At 42.4% G+C, this 27,626-nt stretch overlaps 1 protein-coding gene across 1 annotated transcript in view; it reads left to right on the top strand.

Annotated features, from left to right (window-relative positions):
• The window catches only part of LOC122815417 (protein canopy homolog 3-like), a 549,901-nt gene that overhangs the window by 498,172 nt on the left and 24,103 nt on the right, over positions 1–27,626 (top strand). The window contains exon 5 of the mRNA XM_044087893.1: positions 19,170–19,287. Within this exon, the coding sequence (XP_043943828.1) occupies positions 19,170–19,287 (118 nt within the window). The remainder of the gene's footprint in view (positions 1–19,169; positions 19,288–27,626) is intronic.

The raw sequence follows: 27,626 nt of genomic DNA, 5'->3' as shown, positions 1-27,626 counted from the left end.
AAAATGCATGTGATGTATAATGTATGTAAGGTAAAATGTTTTGTTTTCATTTCTATAAAAATGTTTGCCTATGTCTTAAGTGATAATTTAATAAAGGTATTAAAAAAGGAACATTTATTTATTGTTTTTACCTTGAAAACTCAAGCTCTTGCCTGCTGTTTGTTGCCATAAATGTATATTTAGTGCCGTACACCCACTGAGTAAATGGTCGCTAGAGTATTAATGTTTCTTGGCATACCTCTGTGTAAGGGAACTTCTTGTAGTGTCATCATTCAACATTGGATCTGCCTTGTGTTACAAATTTATGCTGCTTGCTGGATTTGTGGAAGTCCTCTGCATTCCTGGTTGTGAGGTTCCGGTTTCTCCAGCCAGGTCTCATGCGGGGTGGCTGGCCTTTTGAGGAGCCCACTTAAGAACATCCCTGACACATGGCTTATGGAATAAATTTGAGAAGCAACTGTGCATCAGTATTGTGGTGCTGAGGGTGATTCTCCTGACTTTGACTTAAGAAAACTGTGGAATCTTGTACCCTGCCTTGTAATATCATTCATAGGTTCATAGGTTGGTACTAGGCTATCGGCCCTAGGGCCTATACAAGCCTAGCCATAACAATTCCATGGCTATTTCTTCCCACGGTATTTACTTCCCTGGACCCCTGTCTAGCAGGGCAACTGACATGATCCCCAGGGTGAATTTCCTATCTCCCATCCAATCATCAAGGTTCCTTTTGAAGAGGGCCAAAGAGGTGCTCTGCTTGACATGTGTGGGCAATCTATTCCAGAGTCTGGAGAGTCTCTTGGTCAGGATCCTATCCCTCCAGCATGTTTTGTTCATTGTGATGACAAGGTTTAGATACCTGGAGCGTGTGTCTCTGAGGGATTGGGATTTCTTTAAGTGTAGCATGTCCAACAGCTCTGGGTTTGACATGGCCTTGAATGTTAACCAGAGATTGCCTCGGAGTAGACAATATGCGACAGAGTATAGGTGGAGTTTTTTTAGAAGGTCATTATAGGGCATCTTCTTCAGGCCTGTGATTCTTTTAGTGAGGTATTTCTGCGGCCTTTCCAGTTGTTGCAGATGTCTTGAGAGGTACATGCCAAACGGAGCATTGTATTCTATAATGGGTCTAATAAGGGATGAGTACAGTGGGACAATGACCTCATTTTTTCTGGGCAAAAAAACCTTAGTGATGAGGTGTGCCATGTAGAAGTATTTCCTGACTGTTGTGGCAGTGTGGTTATCGAAGGTGAGACCACTGTCCACCTGTGTCCTCAAGTCTCTCATCACACTTTTGGTGTTTAGAGTACTGCCAATTATGTGGTAATTCACGGGTACATGTTTTTTCCTAAAGGGGATAACTATACATTTCTTGGCATTGAGCTTGAGCCCATGGCTCTGGCACCAAGCATCTGTTTCTATAAGGCCCTTTTGTAGAATATCCACATAATTTGGGGATTCAATAATGGCTCCCAGTTTGCAGTCATCTGCGAACTTTGTTAGCCAGACCCCTTAGTGTTAACCTGTACTTCAGAGAAGTAGATGGCAAACAAGAGCGGTCCCAGGACTGAACCCTGAGGTACTCCACTTGTCTGGAGCTGGATTTGGAGTTGGCTACTTTTACAGTGTGGGTTCTGTCAGTAAGCCAGTTGGCAACCCATCGAGTGACGTAGGGAATTAATGCCCAGCTTAGTAAGTTTATCTATGATTCCAGAGTGGAGGATGGTGTCGAAGGCCTTGGCAAGGTCCAGATAGGCTGTGTGGACCACCTTACCCTTGTCTATGGCTCTAGAGACTGATTCGAAGAAGTCAATCAGGTTCAGGAGATAAGATCGGCCCTTCATGAACCCAAACTGCGTGTGGTCCAGTGTTTGAAGGTTGCCAATGTCTTTGTTTATAAATTCCATTAGAATACTTTCCATGGCCTTGCAGATCAGGCTAGTCAGACTGATGGGGCGGTAATTCCCGGGATCCAAGGTGGATCCTCCCTTGTGGAATGGGATAACGGTAGCTGTGCGCCACTCAGTGGGCACAAAGCCTGAGGTGAGGCTATGATTAAACATGACACTTAGGTGAGGTGCCAGTTCATTTTGTAGTCATGTAGTACACAGCCTGAGATATCATCTGGTCCCATGGATGCTGTATTCTTAGCTTTGTAGAGTACGTTTTTCACCTGTGTGGCCATTATTACCGGAATTTGGCAATCTTTTGGTATTGAGATGGGCCCTTTAGGGATTGAAAGGGGGTGAAGTTTGCACTGAATCGATCTGCCTGGATATTGGCAATATCCTTGGGATCAGTATATTTAATGTCATTCTGTTGTAGCGCAGAGCAGATCTGAGAATTGCCATTTAGATTCTTGAAATAGCTATAGAATGCCTTGTGGTTGTCTTTGGAATCTTTGGCAATTTTATTTTCGTAACTAGCTTTGGAGGATTTTATGAGGGATCTCAGCTTCTTACTGAGGCTGGTAAGGGAGTTTCTTGCATCCTGGGATTTTCCTCTTTTCTGCAACAGTTTCTTCCTTTTGTTGTAAAGTTTGTTTATGGCAAGGGACCACCAGATTGGCTTTCTTTTTTTGGAGGAGAGCTTCTTGGTTCTGTTGGGGATGGCACGATTCATGCAGTAGTGGATGTGCTCGTACAGTGCCATAGTGTAGGATTCAGCAGTCGAACTTTCAGTTCCCGTCTGCATGGGTGTCATGAAGTTTGTCACTTATATCACTTCTGACTTAAGTAGCATGAAGTTGGCTTTGGAGAAGTTTTTTACGGAGGTTTCCTTACTGGGGGGTGGGGGTGGGATGTTGATTTCAAGGGTGATTAGCTTATGGTCAGACCTGACCAACGAGGGGGTGACCATAGGTGTGGAGCATCGATTTCCCATGTTGGTAATGACCAGGTCTAGGATATTGGAGCTCCTGGTGGGACTAAGGATTAGTTGATCCAGGGCGTTGGAGTTTGAGTTCCAAGAACTGTTGGGCAAAGGTGTTGCTACACGAGTAGTTTTCCCAGTTAATGGCAGGGTAGTTGAAATCACCCGGTATTAGGGTGATGTTTTTCGTGTTTCACTGTTGCAGTCATCACATTTGTGTTATCTGCTTGCAGTAGCCCTCAGTCGGCCTGATGATCAAAGTCTTGGGTCCTGCATCAGTTGCTGTCTCATCTTCCATGACATCAGGTAGTCAGGGGTATAAAGCATGCAGCCAACACCATTGCTTCAGTCTTTCTTGCCGTGCGGTGCCCGAAGCAGAAGCAATTCACAAGTGCCAGTCGGCCGACTCCTGAAATTTTCGTTTTCGAGTTTCATACCGAAATCTTCAAGTAAAGCTAAGTACCCCATTGGGGAAACGTTTTCTTGCTCTAAACCAATGTCAGTAGAAGTCAATGATTTGTATTTCTTGTGGAAAGCAAATACCTCATAAAGATTTTCTTTTGTACTGTATTCCTTGCCTAGGCCCTGACCACAATGTACCTCGCTGTCAGTTTTGTGCCTTATTTAAACAACAAACTATTCGTCGTCTGTATATTTACGCTTCTAAATATTTTGGTACTCGGTTCAATTATCCAGATATGTCATCGGTAAGCCACCTGACTACCGACATTCCGAAAAAACGCAAAGATAAAGACAGAGACAGGCCGTCTAGGTCCATAGCTGCTGACGACGCTTCTCCTAAGCTAGTCGCCAGTTCGCCGGTACTCAGTGAGATGCTTTCGCAGCCCCTGATAATACCCACTACTTCAGATTCGCAAGCCTCTACTGAGACCCATTCGTAGTCCGGTATGCCACGAGATGCTTCAACTGTGGAACCTGCGGATGTCTCTACCTTGGATGGGTCCAGAGCCGCTGTGCAGGCACCGGCTTCTCAGGGTGTATTCAGGCCCACTGACATGCATATTAAACCGACACCATCTTCTTCTTCTTCAAGGCCTAAAACTTAGAACCATGCCTAGAAAATCGACGTCCAGACCGCATGGTCAGGCCTCTATGCCTAAAAAACAAATGATAAGAATGGCTGAAGACCTTATTACTTTAATCAGGCGAAGCCAACCTTCCCCCTGTAAGAGACCTAGGACTGAATTTGCTTATGATACTTCTGATCAGGATTCTGAAATTTCTGTTTTCTCTGATGAACAGGATTTACCCTTAACTACCTGTGAGGATTCAGATGCATAGGACTCTGCCCCCCCCCCAGGGATTTCTCTTTTGGTGAAACCTTGCATCCTCTGAGGGAGCATTTTTGCTGGGAAAGCCAGGACTACTCTGAGTCTAAAAAGAGGCTTAGGGATTTCTTACTCCTGCCCCAACACAGGCCTTTAGCTATCCCTCCTGTACTAGACATTGTCAATGATGCCTTTTCGGAATCTAGCTTGCCCCCTGACTCTTTACCTCCTGCTCCCAAAAAACCTGATAGATATTACAGGGTTCGTGACTCTCACAAGTTCCTTTTTTAAAAAAATCCTACTGCGGATCCTGGGACCATTTCACAGGGACCCAAGTGCATTAAGGCTACTACTGCCAAAATCCTACCCCCTCTGATGGAGATTCCAAGGTGCTGGATAGATGGGGTAAGAAGGTATACACTTCTGCAGCCTTGGCCATTAAGGCCTTAAACTGCCAGTTTCATATATTAAAGTATCAGCAGCATATTATTGGATTGCTTAAACAGAAAATGATGATGATTCCTGACTGAGCTGAAAATAAGGATTTACAGGATTTAATGCATTCTGCTGAACAAGTTGGAAAACATACTTTGCAATGTGGTTTTGATTCACTAGAGGCATCTTGCAGGGCTGCTGTCACTGATTCTGTACTTAGAAGGCATGCTTGGCTTAAGGAGCAATCCTTGCCAGATCATGTTAAAGCTAGATTGCTGGATGCTCCCTTAAATCAGGACCGCCTGTTTGACAACAAAGCAGAAGAAGTACTTAAAAAGATGGAGGAAAATGCTAATATATGCAAACTGTTAAAGATTTCCTACAAATACAGCCTCCAAGATTTAGTAGGCATTGGCCCTGTAAGAATTGGTCCTTTCCTGCCTCTTCCAGGCCTTCTCAGTCCAAACCCAGGACCAGCAGAACACCCAGGCTTCAGTCCGAGGGTAGGAGTAAGACTCCCCCCTATGGTAAGCTGTCTCAATGACTTAACTTTAACACTTCCAACTGACTGCTCCTTTAGGGGGAAAGATTGCTCTGCAGGCAAAAAACTAGGAACTCATTACCCAGGACAAATGGGTTTTAAATATAGTTTCCCAAGGATACAAATTTCACTTCCACAAGTTCACAACCCCAAATGGTTGGCCAGATCTGCCCCCAAATCAGTGGGCAGAGGCACAAAAACAAGTACTCTCCTTTTTAAGCATAATGACTAGTCAGACTGTACAAGAAGAGGAAAAGGGACAAGGTTTCTACTCAAGACTTTTCTGGTACCCAGAAAAGACAAGTTATGTCTTCCTATCCTGGACCTTTCTATCCTAAATACCTTTTTGGTGATCCCAAAATTCAAGATGTTAACTCTTCACCAATTGTTTCCTATGCTAGGCAAGGATGCCTGGTTGGCAACACTGGATTTAAAGGAAGCCTACCTGCACATCCCAATCAGGGAATTTGCAGAAGATACCTACGCTTCAAAGCAGGCTACATGCACTATCAGTTCTCTGCACTGCCCTTTGGCTTATCTACTGCGCCCAGGGTATTCACAAAGTGCCTAGCTCCAGTCATTACATTTTGCAGGGAAAGAAATATTCAAATATACCCATACCTGGACGATTGTCTAATTCAGGCAGAAAGCCAGGACATACTTTTGAATCATCTGGCATTTGTACAAAAGGTGCTAACTTCTCTGGAGTACACCATAAATGAAAAGAAATCACATCTTGTACCCTGTCAACAAATTATATTCCTGGGAGCAAGCTTGAATACAACTTCCCAGATGACTTTCCTCACTCCAGAGAAACAAATTCATTTGACAACTTACTTCAAACTAATGGCCAAAAAAACCCTGCTATCTGCAAGGCAAATACTGCAAGCCTTGAGGTTCATGGCCTCCTGCATTCTACTAATTCCATATGCAAGACTGCATATGAGGAAACTACAATGGTATCTAAAAAGCCTATGGTGTCAACATTCTCAGGATCTAAAAGCAATGATTCCTATCATACCTTGCCTACAGTTAGATTTCCTTTGGTGGGCAGGGGTATGCCACCAAAACAAGGGACTACAGTTCACTCTACCCCCTGCCACCCAAACCCTAAAAACAGATGCATCATACTATGCATGGGGGGGGCTCACCTGACAGGGAAGTGCATTCAGGGCAAATGGAACCCAAATCAAATGCACCTGCATATCAATCAAAAAGAAATGTTAGCTGTACAGAATGCTCTGACAGCCTTCAAGGACCACATTCTTCCAGGATAATTAATGGTAAAGACAGACAACACCACTGTTATGTGGCACATAAATAAGCAGGGGGGTACCCATTCATACCCCCTCTACAGACTAGCCATGGCTCTGTGGAACACAGCCTTGAGCTACCAAGTGCATCTGCAGCCTCAGTTCCTGACAGGAAAATTAAATACACTGGCAGACGAACTAAGCAGAAGTTTCATGGACCCACACGAGTGGAAACTGGAACCAAAGACTTTCAACATGTTGATAAACAAATGGGAAAGCCCAGATCTAGACCTGTTTGCCTCCCACCAGAACTGCCAATTGGACAAATGACTCCCCACAAACAAGTTTGGAAAGTGGATGCCCTGTCCTTCAGCTGGAAAAATCTATCAGTTTATGCCTTTCCTCCTCTGCCTCTCCTCCCCAAAGTACTACTAAAGATCAAACAGGACAAACCATGGACGATACTGATTGCACCAGACTGGCCACGCCAACACTGGTACCCCCTCTTGCGCAGTGTGTCACTGCTGGCTCCATGGCACCTGCCTCAGACCCCTACCCTGCTGTCACAGCAGGAGGGCCAGATTCTGCATTCTCAGCTTCAAACCCTGAACCTGGCAGCCTGGATAATTACCTAATCTCTCCGTTACCATCTCTCAGTAAACAAGTGTTGGATGTCATTTTGGAGGCAAGGAGGCCAAGTACTAGAAAATCTTATGCTGAAAAATGGAAAAGATTCTGTGCCTGGAACCAAACTCAAGGGATGGGCACAGCAGCACCCAATTTACCTCAGATTCTTCAATACCTGACTGCGATGCTTCACAAAGGGCCTTTCTTTTTCCTCCATCAAAATTCATGCCTCAGCCATTTCAGCTCATTACAACACAAAACCGCCCTCTTCTCTCATCCACTGCTCAAGCAGTTCCTCAGAGGGGCCAAAAACTTAAGACCACCCAGGAGAGCCACTACTCCAGCCTGGGACCTTAACTTTGTATTGGAAAAACTCACTCTCCCTCCTTTTGAGCCAGCTGCAAGTGCAGAGTTAAAATTCCTTTCTTGGAAAACAGCTTTCTTTTTAGCAATCACTTCAGCAAGAAGGGTATCTGAATTACAGGCCCTTATGGCAGAAGAACCTTTCATCATCTTTCATGCGGACAGGGTGTCCCTCAGGACCAATCCCTCCTTTATGCCCAGTGTAGTATCCAGTGTGACTCTTAATCAGTCTATTCATCTGCCAACCTTCTTTTCTAATCCACAGAACAAAGGGGAATGGATACTGCACTCCTTAGATGTGCACAGACAACTTAGATTTTACTTGGACAGGACTAACCCTCAAAGGTAGTCTGAACAACTGCTGGTGGCATTTGCTGCAGGGGCAGAGGGGAAGGCCATTTCAGAGCAAACCATTTCTAAATGGATAGGCCATTGCATTAATTTCTGCTATAAGTACCATAGAAAACCTATCCCACAGGGGATAAGACCACACTCAACCAGGGCTGCATCTACCTCTACAGCCTTTCTCAGAGGTGTCCCTACCAGGGACATCCTAGAAGCTGCAACCTGGAGTTCTGTACCTACTTTCACCAAGCATTACCATTTGCCAATTTTCTCTAAATCCAGAGCTGGCTTTGCCACTGCAATTCTGCAGGGCCTTATAGCTGGTCCTAATGCTATCCAAGTTCCTCCTCCAATCCTTAGCTATGGGAATCTACCCAAATGTGATGACTGCAACAGTGAAACACGAAGAACATAGCACAGTTGTATACACTTAACATAAATGTAGATGTTCGAGTGTATTCACTGTTGCAGTCCTGGTTACCCTCCCTCCAGCCCCCTAACTTCTTTTGGCTATACCTCTATTCTCCTTTACTATGCTTAAAAGCTTTTTGGTGTATTTGCTTTTTTGTTGGAGGTATAACCTGGCATATATATATTTAATTGCTTCCCATTGGGGGGCACCTGACATCTGTGGCAAGAAAAACTGATGTAATGGCGTCGGCCACATGCTCTATACCCCTGACTACCTGACGTCACGGAAGATGAGACTGCAACCGACGCAGGACCCAAGACTTTGATAATCAGGCCGACTGAGGGCTACTGCAAGCAGATAACCCAAATGTGATGACAGCAACATTGAATACACTCGAACATCTACATTTATGGTAAGTGTACACAACTGTACTTTTGGTTGTATCTTAATATTTTCCAGTATGTTTAGAAAGGTGTAGTGAGAATCTTGGGGCATGGTGGGGGGGATCTGTAGCAAGCTACAGTTTGGATTGCAGTCTTACCTAGTGTTAGTTGCACCTGGAGAATTTCAGATGCATTATGTTGGGCAACTAGCTTGGTGTTGTGAATATCCTTGGTGAATATGGACACTCCTCCACCTTTAGTGTTTCGGTCCTGGTTTGGTGGCCGAAAAGTGTGGTAAGAGTTGTAGCCTGGTATTGTAGGTAGGTGCTCTCTGGAGCCTTGAACCAGGTCTCAGTTACTGCACAGATATCGATGTTCTCCATTTTTAAGAGTGCCTCGAGAGAGTGCATTTTGAGGTTTAGACCTATTGCATTGAGTAGCATTACCTTCAGATTTTGCATGCTTGTACCTGTTACGGTGGTGGTTTTGTCCTTTGAATTTTGCCTAAAAAAGGCGCTATAAGGATGGCAAGAGCCTTAGCCAGTAACCTGAAACCCAGGGGCGACAGGTGCAGACCATCTCTGGCAAATCATCATAGTCTGTCGATCATGTCATCTCAGGCAGACAGATACTGGATCCCCTTTGAATGACACCAGAAGCTTAGCCAGTTGTTGAAGTCAGTCATTTTGTCCTTATACTGTGGTATCATTCTGGGCGAAGGCAGGATGCTACTCGGGGCTAAGGTCATACCTGCCTGGGCCACATGGTCTGAGAGCTCTTCCATGTCTCTCTTCATGTAGTCCAGGGAGGTATGTCTTATGTCATTCACTCCAACATGGACCATGACAGAGTCATATGTGTACTTGTTGTGGAGTGACGTGAGTGCATGCATTATGTGGCGTTTCCTGGCACCCGACAGGCAACTGACTGTAATTTTCTCCTTGTTTAGCCTGGTGAGTAGGATATCAGTGTGCCTGACTATAGAGTCACCTATGATTAAAGTATTGGGTATGTTGTCTTGCCTTAAGAGCTGTTGTTGGGTGGCACACTGGTTTTGTTAGCTATGTGACACTTTGGTTGTGATTGGTGTATGTTTGCATTTCAGCTTCGGAGGTCCTTGTTGCTTGGGCAGGTTACTGTTAAGGGCCTCCACATATGTGGGTGTAGTGTTGCTATGTGTGGGTGTTGGTGGTGTTGGTTTAGAAGGGCTATGTGTTGCTTGAGGTGTAGCATGGGTGTTAACCTTCTCCTCTTGACAGTCTAGCATAATCTTGGGTGGAGAGAGCTTTGCTTCCAGTTTGGCTATGTAAGTGCATCTCTCGCAGGTTGTAGTGTTGGGTGGTAGGAGGAGAGGGTTGTCTGTGCACATGAGGTAATTGCTGCATTACCCCAGTATGCCCAGATTCACCAGGTGGACAGGAGAAATCACCGGAGGCTTATCCTTGGACATGCCTGGTTTGGTGCTTTTTTTTTGTTAAGTACAAGAGCTGTTTTCCTTTACCTTAGCAAGGTACTTTGGAATTATAGGCTGTTTAGTGCCTATGGTTAATTTCTCCTTATTAACAAGGAGAGTTGAATGCTTGTAACAGTTTAAGACTTCCTAGTGCTTTCCGAAAGGGTTTAAAGCAAGTGCTAGTCACAGGGATGCTTAAAGGTAAGATGAAAAAAAAATGGTTTATCCTAAACACTGCAGTGTGCATTAGTGGAGTTAGAAGTGAAAGTAGGTAACTTAAGTTTTACCTGTCTAAAAAGTTATGTTTTAGTGGAGAGTCACTATTTTTATAACAGCAAGATGGATTGAAAGGGGGTGGTCACTTTTGTATTCAGGAATAGCTTGGCATCCAGACAACAGTGGAGGGAGGGGGACGTGCATCCCTGCCTCCTCTTATAGAAAGACCTGCATGTATAACTATTGACCATCATGCAATAAGTCTTTCTTGGGGCCTCCCACTTCTCAAGGAAAAATCAAGCATTACCAAAGACCCATTGAGTTACGGAATAAGACTTCTCCAAAAGCTGCAGCTCTGTAAAAGAACTGCTGTTTTTGAGGCATGTGGTACCCTAGAAATTGATTTTTCTGTGAACATGGTGAATGCTAATTTTCTGTACTTTTGCTGTCTTCATCGGTGTGGAGCAAAAAGTGAGTGATGAGAAATTTTCTCTCTCCATTCTTAAGTCTGCATTTGTTGACTAAGTTTACAGCAGAAAGGTCTGAGCTTATCCCATGAGCCCATCAGATCCTCATTCCAGGCACTTCAGATTTACTTTTGCTAAATATTATAATTCTGAGCTGTAGGTGCTTTAGTTCTGTGGTAGGATGTTCACTATCTCCTTGGCTTGAATCATTCTGTAATAACAGTTATCTTATATCTTCTAGGGGAAACATTAGACATGCTTGAGGCTGCAAGGCAGTTCCACACTTGATACGTTTCTGCTGCAGTATACTGGAGAGATTACCTGTTTTGGTGAAGAGTGTTTCCCTTCATCTTCATTTGATGATCATAAGTTTTTGGATGACTTCACAAAGTCAGCTATTCAGCCTAGAGTACTTTGATCAAGGAAAATATCTTTAACACCCTGGTGCATCTGCTTATGATGCATAACAGGACTTTGTCTAAGCAGTGTCTGATTAAATAGTTTGTGAAGATGGTTTTGCATGTGTTTTCTGTTATGAAGGAACCCTTTACCTCTGTGAACCCAACTGTCACAATGGACATGTTTAAGCATCTTCCTTTTTGAGCCATCTTGCTCATCTATCAAAGACTTTGTCCATGGCAGTCATTATATCCTTCATGCAGATTTCTAAGCTTTAAGCTTTAATGTGTCTCATACTACCTGATATTCCACACAAAACAGATGTCCCTCAGTACCAGTTCTTACATTCTTTTGAAGATGCACTATGAGCTTTTACTCAATAAGTCCATTTATGTTCTTGATATCCTTCTGGGATGGTATCTTGGGGCATCCTTCACACCTTGCATATACAGAGCCAGTTTATCTCCATATAGTGCATGATTTTACAAAATTGGATCATTTGGTTGACTGCTTTGCTCCTTGTAGGGACTGGATTGCAGGTATCAAATTAATATTTTCCAAATAAACTGTCACGTAATCATCTGTTGCCAAATGGTCTTGTGTGTGATTTCATCAGGAGAGTTTGCTACCTGTAATGATTTTGAGACTTGATATTTGTGTTGCAGCCATTGTCTTTGTTGGGTACCTTAACTAAACAGCATATTTAAGTCTCTCATTCCAAAATATTCCTGTGGTGTATTTGTGCTGAAGGGCTTTGCTTTCTAACTCCCTAACCATGTGTCCTGTCTGCTTTCTGACTACATCCCCTATATATTTCTGGTTATTGCCTGGAAGTCTTTCTAACCCATTGCATATAGTCCATTGAAGTAATATGTAATTGATATGCAAATATGTGCCATATCAGATGGTCTTTGAGAGGGCCTTTTGCAAAGGATATTTGTTAACATCCCTCCAGCCCTTTGACTGGGACTGTCTTTTCAGTAACCTTCATAGGTTCATAGGTTCGTACTAGGCTATCTGCCCAAGGGCATTTATAAGCCTAGCCCAGAGTTTTGTGGCTTTCGCCACCCCTTTAGTTTGGAGGATACTATGCCCATTATTTTGCTGTGCCTCTGTCAAGCAGTGACACTGAGATAATCCCTGGGGTATATCTGCGATCTCCCATCCATTGGTCAAGATTTCTCTTGAACAAAGCCAGCGAGGTGCTCTGCCTCACATGTACCGGGATTTTGTTCCACAGCATAGGGAGTCTCTGGGTGATGAATATGTCCCTCCAGCACGTCCTATTAATAACCGTGTCAAGGTTTAAGTCTCCCGCCTTTGTAGTTCTGAGGGATCTAGATTTTTTGAGGTGAAGCATGTTCATCAATTCTGGGTTGGACATGGCCTTGTATGTTAGACACAGGTCACCTCTGAGCAGACGGTAAGCGACTGAATAGAGCTGAAGTTCCTTCAGTCGGGCAGCATAGGACATATTTTTGAGACCCTTTATCCTTTTGGTGAGGAACTTTTGGGGCCTTTCCAGTTGCTGCAGGTGTCGTGTCAGACACATTCCGATTGGGGCATTGTACTCAATCATTGGTCTGATGAGTGATGAGTACAGGGGGACGATGACTTCCCTTGATCTGGATGTGAATCCCTTCATGATCAGGTGGGCAATGTAGAAGGTCTTCCTAACTACTTTGGCAACGTGAGTGTCAAATGAAAGGTTACTGTCAACCTGGGTCCCCAGATCCCTGATAACCTCTTCTGTGCTTAGTGGGTTGCCGCCTATATGGTAGCTGGAAGTAACCTTGTTTTTCCCGAAGGGTATGACTATGCATTTTTTGGCATTTAACTTTAGGCCATGGCTCTGGCACCAGTTATCCGTTTCTATAAGAACCTTCTGTAGGATATCTGTGTCAGATGTGTTCTTGACTATGGCACCCAGTTTGCAGTCATCTGCAAATTTTGTCAGCCATAATCCTCCTGTGTTTGCTTGTACTTCTGAAAAGTAGATGCCGAACAGGAGAGGGCCCAGGACTGAGCCCTGTGGGACACCACTTGTGACAGGCTTTGAGTCTGACATGGCGCCAGCAACTCTGACCCTGTGGGTTCTGTCACTTAGCCAGTTTGCAACCCATCTTGTGACGTATGGGTTTACATTTAAGCTGATGAGTTTTTCAATGATACCTGAGTGAGGTATTGTGTTGAAAGCCTTTGCCAGTTCGAGGTAGGCTGTGTGGACTGCCTTTCCTTCATCAATGGCCTTGGTGACTGTCTCGAAAAAGTCAACCAAGTTTAAAAGGCATGATCTGCCTTTGACAAAGCCAAACTGGGTCGGATCCAAAGTCTGCAAGTCTCCTATGTCTTTATTTATGAGTTCCATTATGATCCTCTCCATAGCTTTGCAGATCAAGCTTGTCAAGCTGATGGGACGGTAATTTCCCGGGTCGGTGGAAGCACCGCCTTTGTGAAGTGGGACCACAGTTGCCGTACGCCACTCCTTAGGCACGTATCCTGAGGTGAGGCTAAGATTAAACAGCTGCCCTAACTGCGGGTTTAATTCCTCATTGAGTTCGTGGAGCACACATACGGGGACACCATCTGGTCCCATGGATGCTGTGTTGTTTGCCTTGGAGAGAGCAGTTCTCACCTGAGCATTAGAGATGTTTGGGGGGGCTATAATTCTCTGGTATAGATATCTCACCTTTTGGGGGAGAGAAGTTTGCACTGAACCTGTCAGCCAGTATGTTGGCAATGTCTGTAGGTTCAGTAATTTTTACATCATTTTGAACTAATTCTGAGCATATCTGGGAGTTTCCTCCCAGGTTTCTAACATAGCTAAAGAAGGCCTTATGATTGTCCTTTGAGTCCTTAGCGACTTTTCTCTCAAAATTTGCCTTGGATGATTTTATGAGAGAACTTAGTTTTTTACTTATAATGATCAAGGGTGTTTTCCCTTTTAAGGATTTTGCTCTATGTTGTAGTAGCTTCCTCCTTTTGTTGTAGAGCTTGTTTATGGCTGGGGTCCACCAGACTGGACGCTTGCCTTTGGTACAAAGAGTCTTTGTTTTGTTTGGGATTGCCTGATCCATGCAGTCCTGTAGGTGCTGGTAGAAGGCATTTGTAAGTGATTCAGCGGCTTGAGTGATGGTTTCCGCAGTCTCGGGGGCCTTAAAAGAGACCACACCAGTCTTTAGAAGTGTGAAGTCGGCTTTTGAGAAGTTCTTCACTGTGGTCTTTTTTATCTCAGATGGGGGCGGGATGTGGACTTCCAGTGAGATTAGTTTATGGTCTGATCTCACCAGTGAGGGGTATACTTCCGGTGTTGAACATTGTGACCCCATGTTCGTGATGATGAGATCTAGTATGTTATCTCCTCTTGTGGGGATGGTGACTAGTTGTTCCATGGCATTTGAGTTTATGAACTCTAGGAACCTTTGGGCTAGAGTGTTGGGGCTTGAGTAGTGATCCCAGTCTATATTCGGGTAGTTGAAATCACCTAGTATGATGGTGTTTGGAGATACATTTATACCCTCCAGTGTTTTCAGGAAAGCTATGTGAGGTTCCTGAGATTGAGAGGGTGGCCTGTAACATGCTACAAATTGCAGAGCAGTCTTGCCTATGGTTAATTGCACCTGGATGGTTTCCGATGCATCGAGCGTTGCCACCTACCTTGTGGTGTGAGTGTCCTTGATGTGTATAGACACCCCCCCTCCTTTCTTGGTGTTGTCCGGATTTTGGGGCGGAGCATGATATGAGGTAAAGCCTGATAGTGCCGGGTGCGCACGGGAGCCTTGAACCAGGTTTCAGTCACAGCACAGACATCGATGTTCTCCATACTGAGAAGGGCCTCGAGTGCGTGCATCTTGAGGTTGAGACTTCTGGCATTGAGCAGCATTACCCTTAGTTTTTTCCTTTTTGTGTTCTAGGGTGGTAGGTTTAGAATTTGAGCCTTGCCTAAAAAAGGCACTATGGGGGTGGCAAGAGCCTTTGCCAATGTCCGGAAGCCCAGGGGTGACAGGTGCAAGCCGTCCCTTGCGAAGCAGCGTGGCTTGTCCAGCATGTCATCCCAGGCAGACAGACATTGGATCCCCTTTGAATGACACCAGAGTTTAAGCCAATTATTAAAGCTGATCATCTTGTCTCTGTATTGTGGCATCATTCTTGGTGAAGGTAGGATACTGCTCAATGTCAGGGTCATACCTGCCTGGGCTACATAATCACAGAGCTCCTCTATGTCTCTTTTCATGTAGTCCAAGGAGGTACGTCTCAGGTCGTTCACACCAGCGTGGACAATGACAGAGTTGTACTTGTATCTGCTGTTAAGAGACCTGAGTGCTTGCGTTATGTGGCGGATTCTAGCACCCGACAGGCAGCTTACTGTGACCTTTTCCTTGCTCAATCTGGTGAGCAGGACGTCAGTGTGTCTGACTATGGAGTCACCAATGACGAGTGTGTCTGGCATTGTGTTTGGCCTTAAGGGCTGTGACTGTTTGGCACACTGACTGTGTGGTCTATGTGTTGCATTTGTTGTGTCCTGAGGTGGCAGTTGTTTGGGTGTCTGCTTTGGTGGCCTCTGCTGTTTTGGTAGATTTTTGATCAGAGCCTCCGAGTATGTCTTTGTGTATTTATGTGTATGATTTGAAGTTGTGATAGTACTATGTGAGACTGGGTTTGTGGTGTGTGTGGTTACCTTCTCCTCCTGTCTGGTCTTACCAGTCCTATGTTGAGAGAGCTCAGCCTCCAGTTTGGCTATATAGTTGCATCTCTCGCATGTATTTGTGTTTTGTGGGAGAAGGAGAGGGTTGTCCATGTACATGAGACAATTGTAACATTGCCTCAATATTCCCAGATTCACCAGCTGAGCAGGAGAGGACACTAGCAACTGATCCCTCAACATGCTAGAAGGAATAGAAAAGAACTTTAAAAGACTCCGGGGGATGTGGGTGATGGAAAAGGGTTTTTTGGCTGGTGGGGTACTATGTAGCACATATAGTGGATAGAAAGTGTACACACCCCTGTTAAAATGCCAGGTTGTTGTGATATAAAAAATGAGGCCACAATAAATAATTTCAAAACTTTTCCCACCTTTAATGTGACCTGTAACCTGTACAATTCAATTGAAAAACAAATTTGTTAGGGGGGAAAATATAAAATGTGCAGTATGCTGGTTGCATGAGTGTGCACACCCTTAAACTAATACTTTGTTGAAGCACCTTTTGATTTAAGTGTAGCATTCAGTCTTCTTGGGTGCCCACCTGCCATTAATTAAAGGGACTCTGATTAACCCCAAATAAAGTTCAGCTGTCCTAGTAGGATTTTCCTGACATTTACTCAGTTGACTGCTACAGCAAAAGCCATGGTTCGCAGACAGCTTACAAAGCATCTAAGGGATCTCATTGTTGAAAGGTATCAGTCAGGAAAAAGGTACAAAAAAATTTCCACAGCATTGGATGTACCATAGAACACAGAGAAGACCGTCATCAAAAAGTGGAGAAAATGTGGGACAACAGTGATGTTGCAAAGAACTGAACGTCCCTCCAAAATTGATGAAAAGGCAAGACGAAAACTGGTCAGGGAGGCTGCCAAGAGACCTGCAGCAACACTGAAGGAGCTACAGGAATTTCTGGCAAGTGCTGGTTGTGTACTACATGTGACAACAATCTCTCGTATTCTCTGTATGTCTGGCCTATGGTTGCAAGATGGAAGCCTTTTGTTACACAGGAAAACATCCTTGCCCAGCTAAAATTTGCAAAACAATACATAGTCTCCCAAAAGCATGTGGGAAAATGTGTTATGCTCTGATGAGACCAAGGTTGAACTTTTTAGCAACAATTCCAAAAGGTACATTTGGAGCAAAACAACATTTCGGATCACCAAAACAACATCCCCAAGGTGAAGCATGATGGTGGTCATATCATGCTTTGGGGTTGCTTTTCTTCAGCTGGAACTGGGGCTTTAGTCAAGGTGGAGGGAATTATGAACAGTTCCAAATACCAGTCACTTTTGGCCCCAAACCTTCAGGCGTCTATTAGAAAGATGAAGATGAAGAGGAATTTCACCTTTCAACACGACAATTTATTTTATTTATTTATTTTACATTTGTTGACCGGTCTAGTCTAACTGGATACATGTCCATTTTCAGTAGAGGCCCGGGGAGATAAGCTCCAAAATTAAGCTAATATATAACAGGACTACAAATGAAAATAAATCAAAACAGTAAAATTATTACATAAAAAATAATGCATGTTAAAAGAAAATGCAGTTACAGCAAAAGGTATAGTCTAGTTATAAATTAGCTTCAAACGGCAAAGATTCAAAATGGTAAGTAATAATTAAATTCAAGATAGGTTTAGGTTAGCATAGAAGGAACAAACAACAAAAGAGAAGGATCAATAAACATGAGGGTGTTGGTTAAGTGGTAGTATGTGAAGTTATATACAAGAGGTATAAAGTTAGACAATAGTTGTACAATGTTAGACAATGACCTCATGCATACATCCAAATCAACAAAAGAATGTCTTCACCAGTAGAAAATTAAAGTTTTGGAATGGCCCAGCCAGAGCCCAGACCTAAATCCAATAGAATATCTGTGGGGTGACCTGAAGAGGGCTGTACACAAGAGATGCCCTCTCATTCTGACAGATCTGGAGCACTTTTGCAAGGAAGAGTAGGCAAATATTGCCAAGTCAGGATGTGCCGTGCTGATAGACTCCTACCCAAAAAGACTGAATGGTGTAATTAAATCAAAAGGTGCTTCAGAAAAGTATTAGTTTAAGGGTGTGCACACTTATGCAACAAGCTTATTGTATGTTTTTTATTTTTTATATTTTTCCCCTAACAGATTTGTTTTTCAATTGAATTGTACAGGTTATAGGTCACATTAAAGGTGGGAAAAGTTTTGAAATTATATATTGTGGTCTCATTTTTTTATATCAGAAAAACCTAGCATTTTAACAGGGGTGTGTACACTTTTTATATCCACTGTATAGCAGCAGTGAGTATTACAAGCTTATTATTTTATATGCGTTTAAATATATTCCTCCATTTTCAGTGGGAGGGGGTCAAAAATGCAAATCATAGAATTACATGCATACCTGTTAGTTGCCATAGGTATACCCTTCTGAGTCAAGAAAAGAAGTGGATTGTAAGCACTGCTGGAATCGGTACCTATGTGTCAGTTGTCTTGAAGATCAGCTGACACAGTGAATGCATGCATGCATGCATTACTAAAGTATAGAGTGGAGGAATAACTTATGTAACGCAGAATTTAACTATCTTGTTTATTTGCCACTGTTAAGGAAATACATGGGGACTTGAATCCAAGTCTAGAAATTCATTCACTTCTTTTTTTGTGTGAGGATGGTGAGGGAATTCTTAGTCTCCCATAGTTTGTCTGTGTGCCTTTTGCTGTCTAGCAAGGAATGATAGGTAGTAAGGTGCTGACATTTTTTTCTGATCCGTATATCCAGCTTCCCTGCCTTTCAGCTTGGAGATTCTTAACTTACTGTATATCTGCAATATCTGCTGTAGCTGTTGCCTTCTGCATATGACTTTTTCTAGACCAAGGAATTAAAAGGAGGTGCAGAATGCCTGACCCACTTCATCAACAAAAAAGGACAACTAGCTCTCTTCCAGTCATTCCCCAACTACAGGACATGTTTCTGTAAGCAATAAGTGTTTACAGTAGAGAGTCGATTATTGAACATCAGTTATCAGAAACCTCAATTATCCGAACCAGTCTTCCAAAGTTCTCGGGTAAAAAAAATCATTAAGTCTGAATATGTAAACATTATACATACTCACTTGAGCATGTTTTTTCAGCTTGTAGGCAGCTTGTGTGTGAAAAATATTCTTTACTGTCCTCTGAAATCACTGAATGGTTGAAAAGTGTATTCCTGCATGCAGAAGAAATGTTAGAAGTTTTTATCCGGTTCAGTAATATGTTCAGTTATCCAAAGTACCCTAGGTCCCAATTAGTTTGGGTAATCGTCTGTCTACTGTACTGGCTTTTAATGCAGTATGATAATGTGCATCTTCCTTAATGCTCAGAGTCAGAAGAAGCTAGTGCTGTGTTTAGCACATGGTATGTCTTAGTCTCTTAAATCTTTTGCTCTGTGTTCTTTGCCCTAGTGTGATGTCATGGTTGAAGAATATGAAGATGTTATAGAAGACTGGTATAAAAATCATCAGAAGGAGGACTTAATTACTTTCCTTTGTGAAAAACATGTATTAAAAGATAAAGAAAAAGGTAGATATACTTTTGACTGTTTTTAACATCCAACAGTGCACTTTGCTTGTATATTTAAATATATTGCATTTTCTTAATGTCACTGTGCTTAAGCCATGCTTTGGTTTATGTTTCAAAATGGTATCGTGTGACTTACAAACTAGTATTTTTGCTTGACAATAAATCTTAGGTACGGGGTATGATAACAAGTACACATCTTGTACACTGTCCATATTCTTGGTACATCATCTACAGATTACTTAGTTTTGATGCATCATCATTAACATCAACAACTCTATTAAAATTGTTCTGAATCTGCTATATCTGCACTTCTCAAAAAAAACTACAGTGAATGTGTAAACACCATAGGCCACCTAAAAAAAACCTTAAGCCTAACTATACCTGTAATTTACATTAAAATTATAGAATAAAGTTAAAAATAAAAGAATAAAAATAAAGTTAAATATGGACATTTTCTATTCATTTCAGTATAAAAATGTAACTTTCCATGCTGCATAACACACACACACGCACACACAATTATACCGCATAGCAGTGTAACCCACCCAAAACCAACCATTCTAAACCCAAATCTGCCCATTAATTTAGCTAGCATCTGCCGAATAAAATAGTCAACTATATTAATATTAAAAGTGTGGCACAGAGGTGAAGTAGATAACATTACTACGCATTTGTTTCTCCAGTTTAGTTCTTGTCTCTTGTGCCTTCACTGTGGAGTCTACATATTCCCCATATGTCTGCATAGATTGTCTAGTAGATGCTGTGTTTTTCTCCCTTGTCCTGGTTATTACTAACATGGCAACCGTTGCTCAACACCAATAGTCAATTCCTCCCTGGTTAGATCCTACTGCAAGCTAATTACCATGGAAATCCACATCTCACCCACACCACCAGCAAAGGTAACCACCATGAAAAACTTCTCCAAAGCTGAATTTGGGCTCCTAAAATCAGAAGTGGCTAACTTCACGGCACCCGTGCAAATGGAAAATAGGTGCATAACCGCCAAATCATACACCAGGCTAATAAGGGAATTTTATCAGTCTTGGGACTTCACCTTTTTCTGCAACAGTTTCTTCCTTCTGTTGTAGAGTTTATTAATGGCAGGGGACCACCAGACTGGCTTCCTTTTTTTGGAGGAGAGCGTCTTGGTTCTGTGGGTATGGCTAGTTCCATGCATTTATGTACGTGTTCATACAGTGCATTGGTGTATGATTCGGCAGCCATGCATCTATTTTCCATTGGCATGGGTGCCGGGAAGTTAGCCACCTCTGTTTTTAGGAGTCCTGAGTCAGCTTTGGAGAAGTTTTTCAAGGTGGATACCTTTGCGGGTGTGTGTGTGTGAGATGTGGATTTCCATGATGTTTAGTTTGTGGTCGGATCTAACCAGGGAGGAATTGACTATTGGTATAGAGCAACAGTTGCCCATGTTAGTAATAACCAGGTCAAGGATGTTGCTTCCTCTAGTGGGGGTAAGAATGAGCTGGACCAGGGCATTGAAACTGATGAATTCCAGGAAGCGTTGGGCCAGTGCATTGGTGCATGAGTAGTTTTCCCAGTTGAGGGAGGGGTAGTTGAAGTCAACTAGTATGAGAGTGTTAGGTTGGATCTTAATAGTTTCCAGGGTGCTTAGGAACGTGGAGTGAGAATCTTGGGACATGGTGGTAGGGGACCTATAGCAGGCTACGACCTGAATCGCCAACAATCCAATGTTAGTTGCACCTGGAGTATCTCAGATACGTTATGCTGGGCTACTAGTCTGGAGGTGTGCATATCCTTTATGAAAATGGAGACACCATCGCTTTTGGAGCTTTGGTCCATGTTCTGAGGCCGAAAGGTGTGGAATGAGTTATAGCCTGGTAGCGCAGGGGTGCTTTCTGCTGCTTTAAACCAGGTCTCCGTTACAGCACAAATGTCGATGTTCTCCATTTTGAGGAGTGCTTTGAACGAGTGCCTCTTGAGATTTGGACTTATAGCGTTGAGCAGTATGACCCTCAGATTGCATTTATTTATAGTTGTTACTGTGGTAATTTGGTCTTTGGGATACCACCTAAAAAGGCACTATAGGGGTGGCAAGAGCCTTAACCAGTACCCGGAAACCCAGGGGTGACAGATGCAGGCCATCTCTGGCAAAGCATCGAGGTCTTGTCAATCATGTCATCCCAAGCAGATACTGGATCCCCTTAGAATGACACCAGAAACTTAGCCAATTGTTGAAGTCAATCATTTTCTGCTTGAACTGTGGTATCATTCTGGGCAATTGTAGGATGCTGCTCAGGGCTGGGGTCATACCTGCCTGGGCCACATAATCCGAGAGCTCCACCTTGTCTGTTTTCATGTAGTCCAGGGAGCTGCATCTCAGGTCAGTCACACCCACATGGACAATGACATAGAGTCATACTTGTACTTGTTTTGGAGTGACCTGAGTGCGTGTGTTATGTGTCGGATTCTGGCACCTGATAGGCAGCTGACTGTTACTTTCTCCTTATTCAACCTAGTGAGTGGGACATCAGTGTGTCTCACCATTGAGTCACCTATGATTATTGTATGGGGCAAGCTGTTTTGCCTAAGGTGCTTAGGTTGAGGGGCACACTGTGTAGGTGAGCTATGCGTCTAGTGGTTTGTGCTGTGTTGTGGTGGTCGAGTGCGTTTCTGCCTTGGAGGTCTCTGCTGTTCGGCTAGATTTCTGTTGAGATCCTCCATGAAGGTGGGTGTGTGGTTTGTGTTTTTATGTGAGGGCTGTGATGGTGGGTGTTCTGGAGGGCTATGTGTTCCATGTGGTGTGGTGCAGGTGTTGACCTCCTCTTGACCAGCTATTCCGGTCTTAGCTGGAGAGTGCATGGCTTCAAATTTGGAGATATAAGCGCATCTCTCACAAGTCTGAGTCTTGGGAGGTTAGAGAAGAGGTTGTCTGTGTACATGAGACAGTTGCTACACTGCCTTAGAATGCCCAAGTTCACCAGGTTAATAGGACAAAGCACAGGAAACTGATCCTTAGACATGCCAGGAGGGATGGTCATCATTACTAAGTACTGGAGCTGTTTCCTTATAGGACATCTAGTGCTGATAGCACTGTTGTGTGCTACAGTAATTGCTACAAAAAGCCTGATGAAGTACTAGGCAAGCAAGCTAATTAAAGTGCAAGAGAGAAGAGAAAGTTGAAAGGGATAAAAAAAAACTGCCCAAATGGCCAATAAGCTACAATTTCAGAGCCAGAAACCACTCCTCTTGTGATAGATAGGCTACCTAGTGCTTACTACTCCCACTGATAAGCTGGAAGGCTTCCCTCTAACACAGAAAACTTTGGAGAACTCAGAAACTTACAAAACAGTCTTGGATACAGCAAATCCGTATCTGGACTATTCTAGTAACAGGAAAGGTGGAAAACAAGCTTAGAACTTTTTTTTTTTTTTTTTTTTTTTTTACAGAAAAAAACAGTTAACTTGTAGTTGGAGTACCTCAAAAAGGGTTTAAAAACGTGCAGCTGAAGCTCTGGATGCTGCAGATATGTATTTAAACTATAGGATGAAAAAATACAGTTAAACAGCAACGAAATGCAGTTAAACAGTAATGAATTGCAGTAGATAACAATGAAATATAGTTACTGAGTAGATTACTTTGAAACAATAGCTCACAAATCACAGCAGTGTCAGCACTAAAAAAGCAACGATTCAGTAGAATACTGTCATCAATTTAGTAAGGCTACCAACAAGCAGTAATAAATATGGAAAACAGCAAAATGAAGTAGAAAGAGGTACATTTTTTTTTGATAGTAGAAAGTGAAGAGGCATAAGATAATGAGATAATTCAAGGTTCAGAAGCTAAAGGGGTGGGCCTTTGTCAAGTTCTCACTATAAACAGTAGAATGAACTGATGTAGCGTGACTGGGGGGATTGTCCAGTATCAACTTTATACCAGAGGCAGGCAACTTAAAGCCACCAAAACTTAAGGCCACCTCAACAACTGGGTGGGTGGGTCATTAAAAAACAGTTGTACAGATTACAGAGATATGTATTAAAACAGAAGTGCGGAAGACAATTGAAAATATACCCTTATCTTTTTCCAATATCACAGCAGGGCAGTAGGCCAGTCTCTCTGCAGCTTTAAACTGCTTGAGCAAACCAGTATATCTTATCTGAAACACTGGCTATTAAAGGCAGAGAAACAGAAAACAGCCCAATTATCCAATCAAAAAAACAGTTTTCCAGGAATGCCCATAGCTAGATTAAACCAGTCTGATTTACATCCTGCCACAAAGAAAACAGCTAGTCCTCTCTAGACAAAAGATTTCACTTCTTAGTCTATCTTGCTATTTGTATTAAATGCCCAGCTTTTATGTAGGCAAAACTATCTGTACTTTAAGTGAAAGGCTTGGGGAACTTCTCTATGCCATCAGTGAAGAAGATGAAAGCAACACTTTAACTAGGCATGTACATAGCAGTGACTTAAAATGCAAGTTCTCTTTTTTAGTGTTAGAATTAATTTCAAGAAATACAAGATTAGGTAATATTAAAAACAATACAGAGAAGGCTGAAACTAAGTGGCTCATTAGATTACAGGTGGATAAATCTTTTGGGGTAAATGCTAAGGTGTCTGTGAAGCCATTTTTATTGGATAGGCCACTGAGACGGTAGAGTTAGTCATAGTTATTAATATATTTTTATATGTTTTTATACATATACTTCTTAAGCATTTTGTAGCAGTCGGTTTTGAAATTTTTATGCCTCTGCCTTAGTTGTAATAGTATTAGCTTTTTATGAATGACTGTTGTTAAATACTGTTTTACTGCCATCTACTGGTTTTAATGTAATACTGTAGGTTTTCTGTTTATATGGATGCAGCTTTGTTTCTATGGATGAGCTTTACACATTGTATTATGTAATCAACATTAAAGTTGTATGTTATGCACTTTATTAGTTGTTTGTAGTAGATTTTGATCAGTGATCATTTTGGATTTTATGTCATATTCTTTTTATATATGTATATATACGTCCTATGGAATGTTTTAATTAGATTCAATCATTTATTGGTTGAGCCAATGGTTAATTAGTTACTTCTCAGTGGGACATTTGCTATATTGAGTTCACAGTATTGTTTTATTTAAGTTTGATGAAGCGCCTGATACAGGACGTGAAAGCGCTTACTATTGTTTTTTTTATTTTGTCCATGTTTGTTGCCTTGACGTTTTTTGGGTGACTTTAAAAATACCCTACAGAGTATTCTGAGGAATACTGGGCAAGAAAATGGGTGTAACTAATGAAATGACTTTTTTGAGCTGAGACACAAGGTCTGAATTGCCTATAAATAGTAAGACCTTGTTAAGTTTAATTCTGGTGGCTGCCAAAAGAGCACTTACTATTAAATGGGAAATCAAAGTTTAAACCATACTTGAAGTAGTGAATATTGTAACAGAGATAAAAGAACAGGAAGTGGGATCTTTAGAAAAGGGTAGAGTAAATTAGAAAGAAAAAATAGAAATTGTGGGAACAATAGATGCAGAAAAATATTTTGGAGGAGAAATGAGGTTTAACAGAAGATGGGAACTGAATAATGTATATAATGTTGATGTGATTATATTGTATTGAACAATATATGTGATGTATAACGTTTATAAATGTGAACTTGTTAATATGGTTTGATTACATTTATATAAATATGTTTGCCTGTGTCCCAAGTGAAGTTTTTTTTTCCTAATTTTTCTTTAAGAAAAAGAAAAGTTGGGCCACAGAAACCTGTCTTTGGTATAGGCATAGATACTCATCTTAGATGTGTGAATGCTAAATATATTTTAATGGTGTCCACTTTCGAAATACCTTTACAAGACCCTATTGCCTCTCCTCTTCCCGAGTAACCACAGAGGATCTAAAAGATGTCTGTCTTCAGATGCATGATTGTTTGTTGAAGGATTATTCTTTGACAGGCAAATACACAAATGTGAGTTTCTGAAAACCACTTGCAGCAACCACTTTTTTGAACTTTTTTGTGGTGGGGGGATCCCTCCTGTACACCTGACTTATGTATACCAACTCCATGATTGCACAACAGTGGAGAAAGTACACCTCCCTTTCACTGAAAGTGTCTTTCAGCAATAAAGCCATTGAATACTCCTGTACCTCTGTCTTTTATCTTCGTATACGTGTAGGAAGGTCACACAGCCAGTACCTGAATTGCAGAGCAAGGGTTGCCCATTTTCGGTTTATTTACTCACCCTTTACTTTGTCTGCTGCATCCAGGATGTTTGCAAAGTACCTTGCTGTAGTATTTACTCATTGCGGGGCCAATAGCATTCACATGTATTGTTATCTGGGTGATTGCTTCATCCAGGTCCCCAACCAAGAGGAGATACAGTTTGCACTGGTGTTCACCCTGACTTGTTTCTGATCTGTGAGATTATATCTGAACATGCCCAAATCGCTTAACCCTATCCCAGCAGACCCATTTCCCAAGAACCCTTCCAGGAGGTCCCACCAAACCAGAGAGGGTGAAGGCTTTTATCCAAGATTATTTTCCATTCCATAGAAAAAAATTAGGACTTCAGGCCCTTATTGGCCCTTTGCCTTGTAAACAAATATGTATGAAAAACCCAGTTCATAGTGGTCATGGTGCAATTGCTTCCAACCTGTCTCAGGGAAAATGACATGCTCACTGGTCTTCAAGACTCTAACTTCACATCAAGCTTGTGAGAGAGTCCAGAACGATTTCTGCTACCAGATAGAATACTTCCATTACCAATTCCAAATCTTGTCCTTTAGCCTCACCTCAGTCCTCAGCATATTTACCAAATCCATAGTTGTTGTAGCAGGTTATCTGTGTCTTGAATGATACAAGATCTTCCTATATCTGAACAGCTGGCTCCTAGCTACTTCCTTGTTGGATTCTCTCATAGAAGCTAGAGATTACTTGCTCATTCTGTACCAGTCCTTGGGAATCTTCAGAAGTCAAACCTTCAACCAGCTCTCAGGAATATTTTCGTATGTTGTCATCTGGACACTATACTCTTCATAGTTTCTCTTCCACTTGACAGAATTCAGATCTTGAAGCAGGAAGTGCAGATTATACATGAAGCTTCTTCCCAGACTGCAGTTTTAGTTCTCAGAGTGTTGGGGATAATGGCGTTGTCAATTCTAATGGTGCAGTTCACACCCTACAACACGAGGATTCTACATTGGTTCTTTCATGCACAGTGATCTCAACATTATCATAACCAGTTCCTGCAAGAAACATTAACAGTGGTGGCTGGACTCCCTGATAATTCACTCTGGCAGACATTTCCATCTGCCATGCCTAGAAGTGGTCTTGTCCACAGACGCAGCCTCCTTGAAGTGGGACATTACAATAGGACAATAGTCCAAGATTTATGTATGTACATGGAGACCAGCATTTACAGAAGTCTCCTAGAGTTGAGAGTGGACTTCTTTGTGTTGCAGGAACTTCACAATCACCTTCCTCTGGGTGTGATTTCTATCCAAATGGACAACACAACTGTAGCTTGGTACATAAGCAAGCAAGCAAGGAAGAACCAGATCCTATCCCTTATGTCTGGAAGCAGTCAGAGTATGGCATTAGGTATTGACTTTGTACCACTTTCTCATAGCAGCACACATTACAGGAGTTCTCACTTGTATTGTGGGCAGGCTCAGCAGATCTCTTCTCATGCCTCAAGAGTGTTCCATCAGTCCAGAGAGAGAGAACCAGATTTTCAGTTTCTGGGGCTTTTCCTGCTACACTCTTTTTGCCTGTCTGTGCAACACCAAATGCAGCAATTACTTTGCCATGATACCTTCTCAGAGACAATCACAGAGGGAAGCTCTATCTCAGCATTGGCCTCCTGGACTTATTTATCCTTTCCCTCCATTGCCTCTACTCCCCAGTTTGATGCAAAAGGCAATCATGCATGAAGCCACTGTCATTGTCTTAAAAGGCTTTTGGCCTAGACAGATTTGGTTTCCTCTTCTCAGGCCTCATGTTAGGGAGCTCCCCTTGAATTCTGGGATCCAGTACAAACTCTTTGTTCACATCCCTCCAGGAAGCCTCACCCAGAACTCCACAACCTGAAGCTGTTTGGTTGCTCCAGTTTGAACAATGGCAAGTGACAAGTCTGTCTATACAGAGGTGATCAGAATCTTAACAGCATCTCAGAAGGAGTCTGTTCGTAGGACTTACCGCAGTAACTGGAAGAGATTTCTGCTCCAGGCCTCCTCATAAAATATTGATCCCTTCTCACTCTGATTGTACATGTCCTTCGCTTATAGCACATATGTTCTATTCCAGATCTAGTTTTTCCACAGTTAAGGTTCAACTTGCAGCAATCTCTGCTTTTCGTACAGGCCATCAGGAATGCT

Source organism: Protopterus annectens, chromosome 11.part0 (genome assembly GCF_019279795.1).
Source record: "Protopterus annectens isolate FY-2018-M chromosome 11.part0, PAN1.0, whole genome shotgun sequence".
In the NCBI taxonomy this organism is placed as follows: domain Eukaryota; kingdom Metazoa; phylum Chordata; order Ceratodontiformes; family Protopteridae; genus Protopterus; species Protopterus annectens.
Note: the sequence above shows the minus strand (reverse complement) of the source record. Positions and strands in the feature narration are given on the sequence as shown.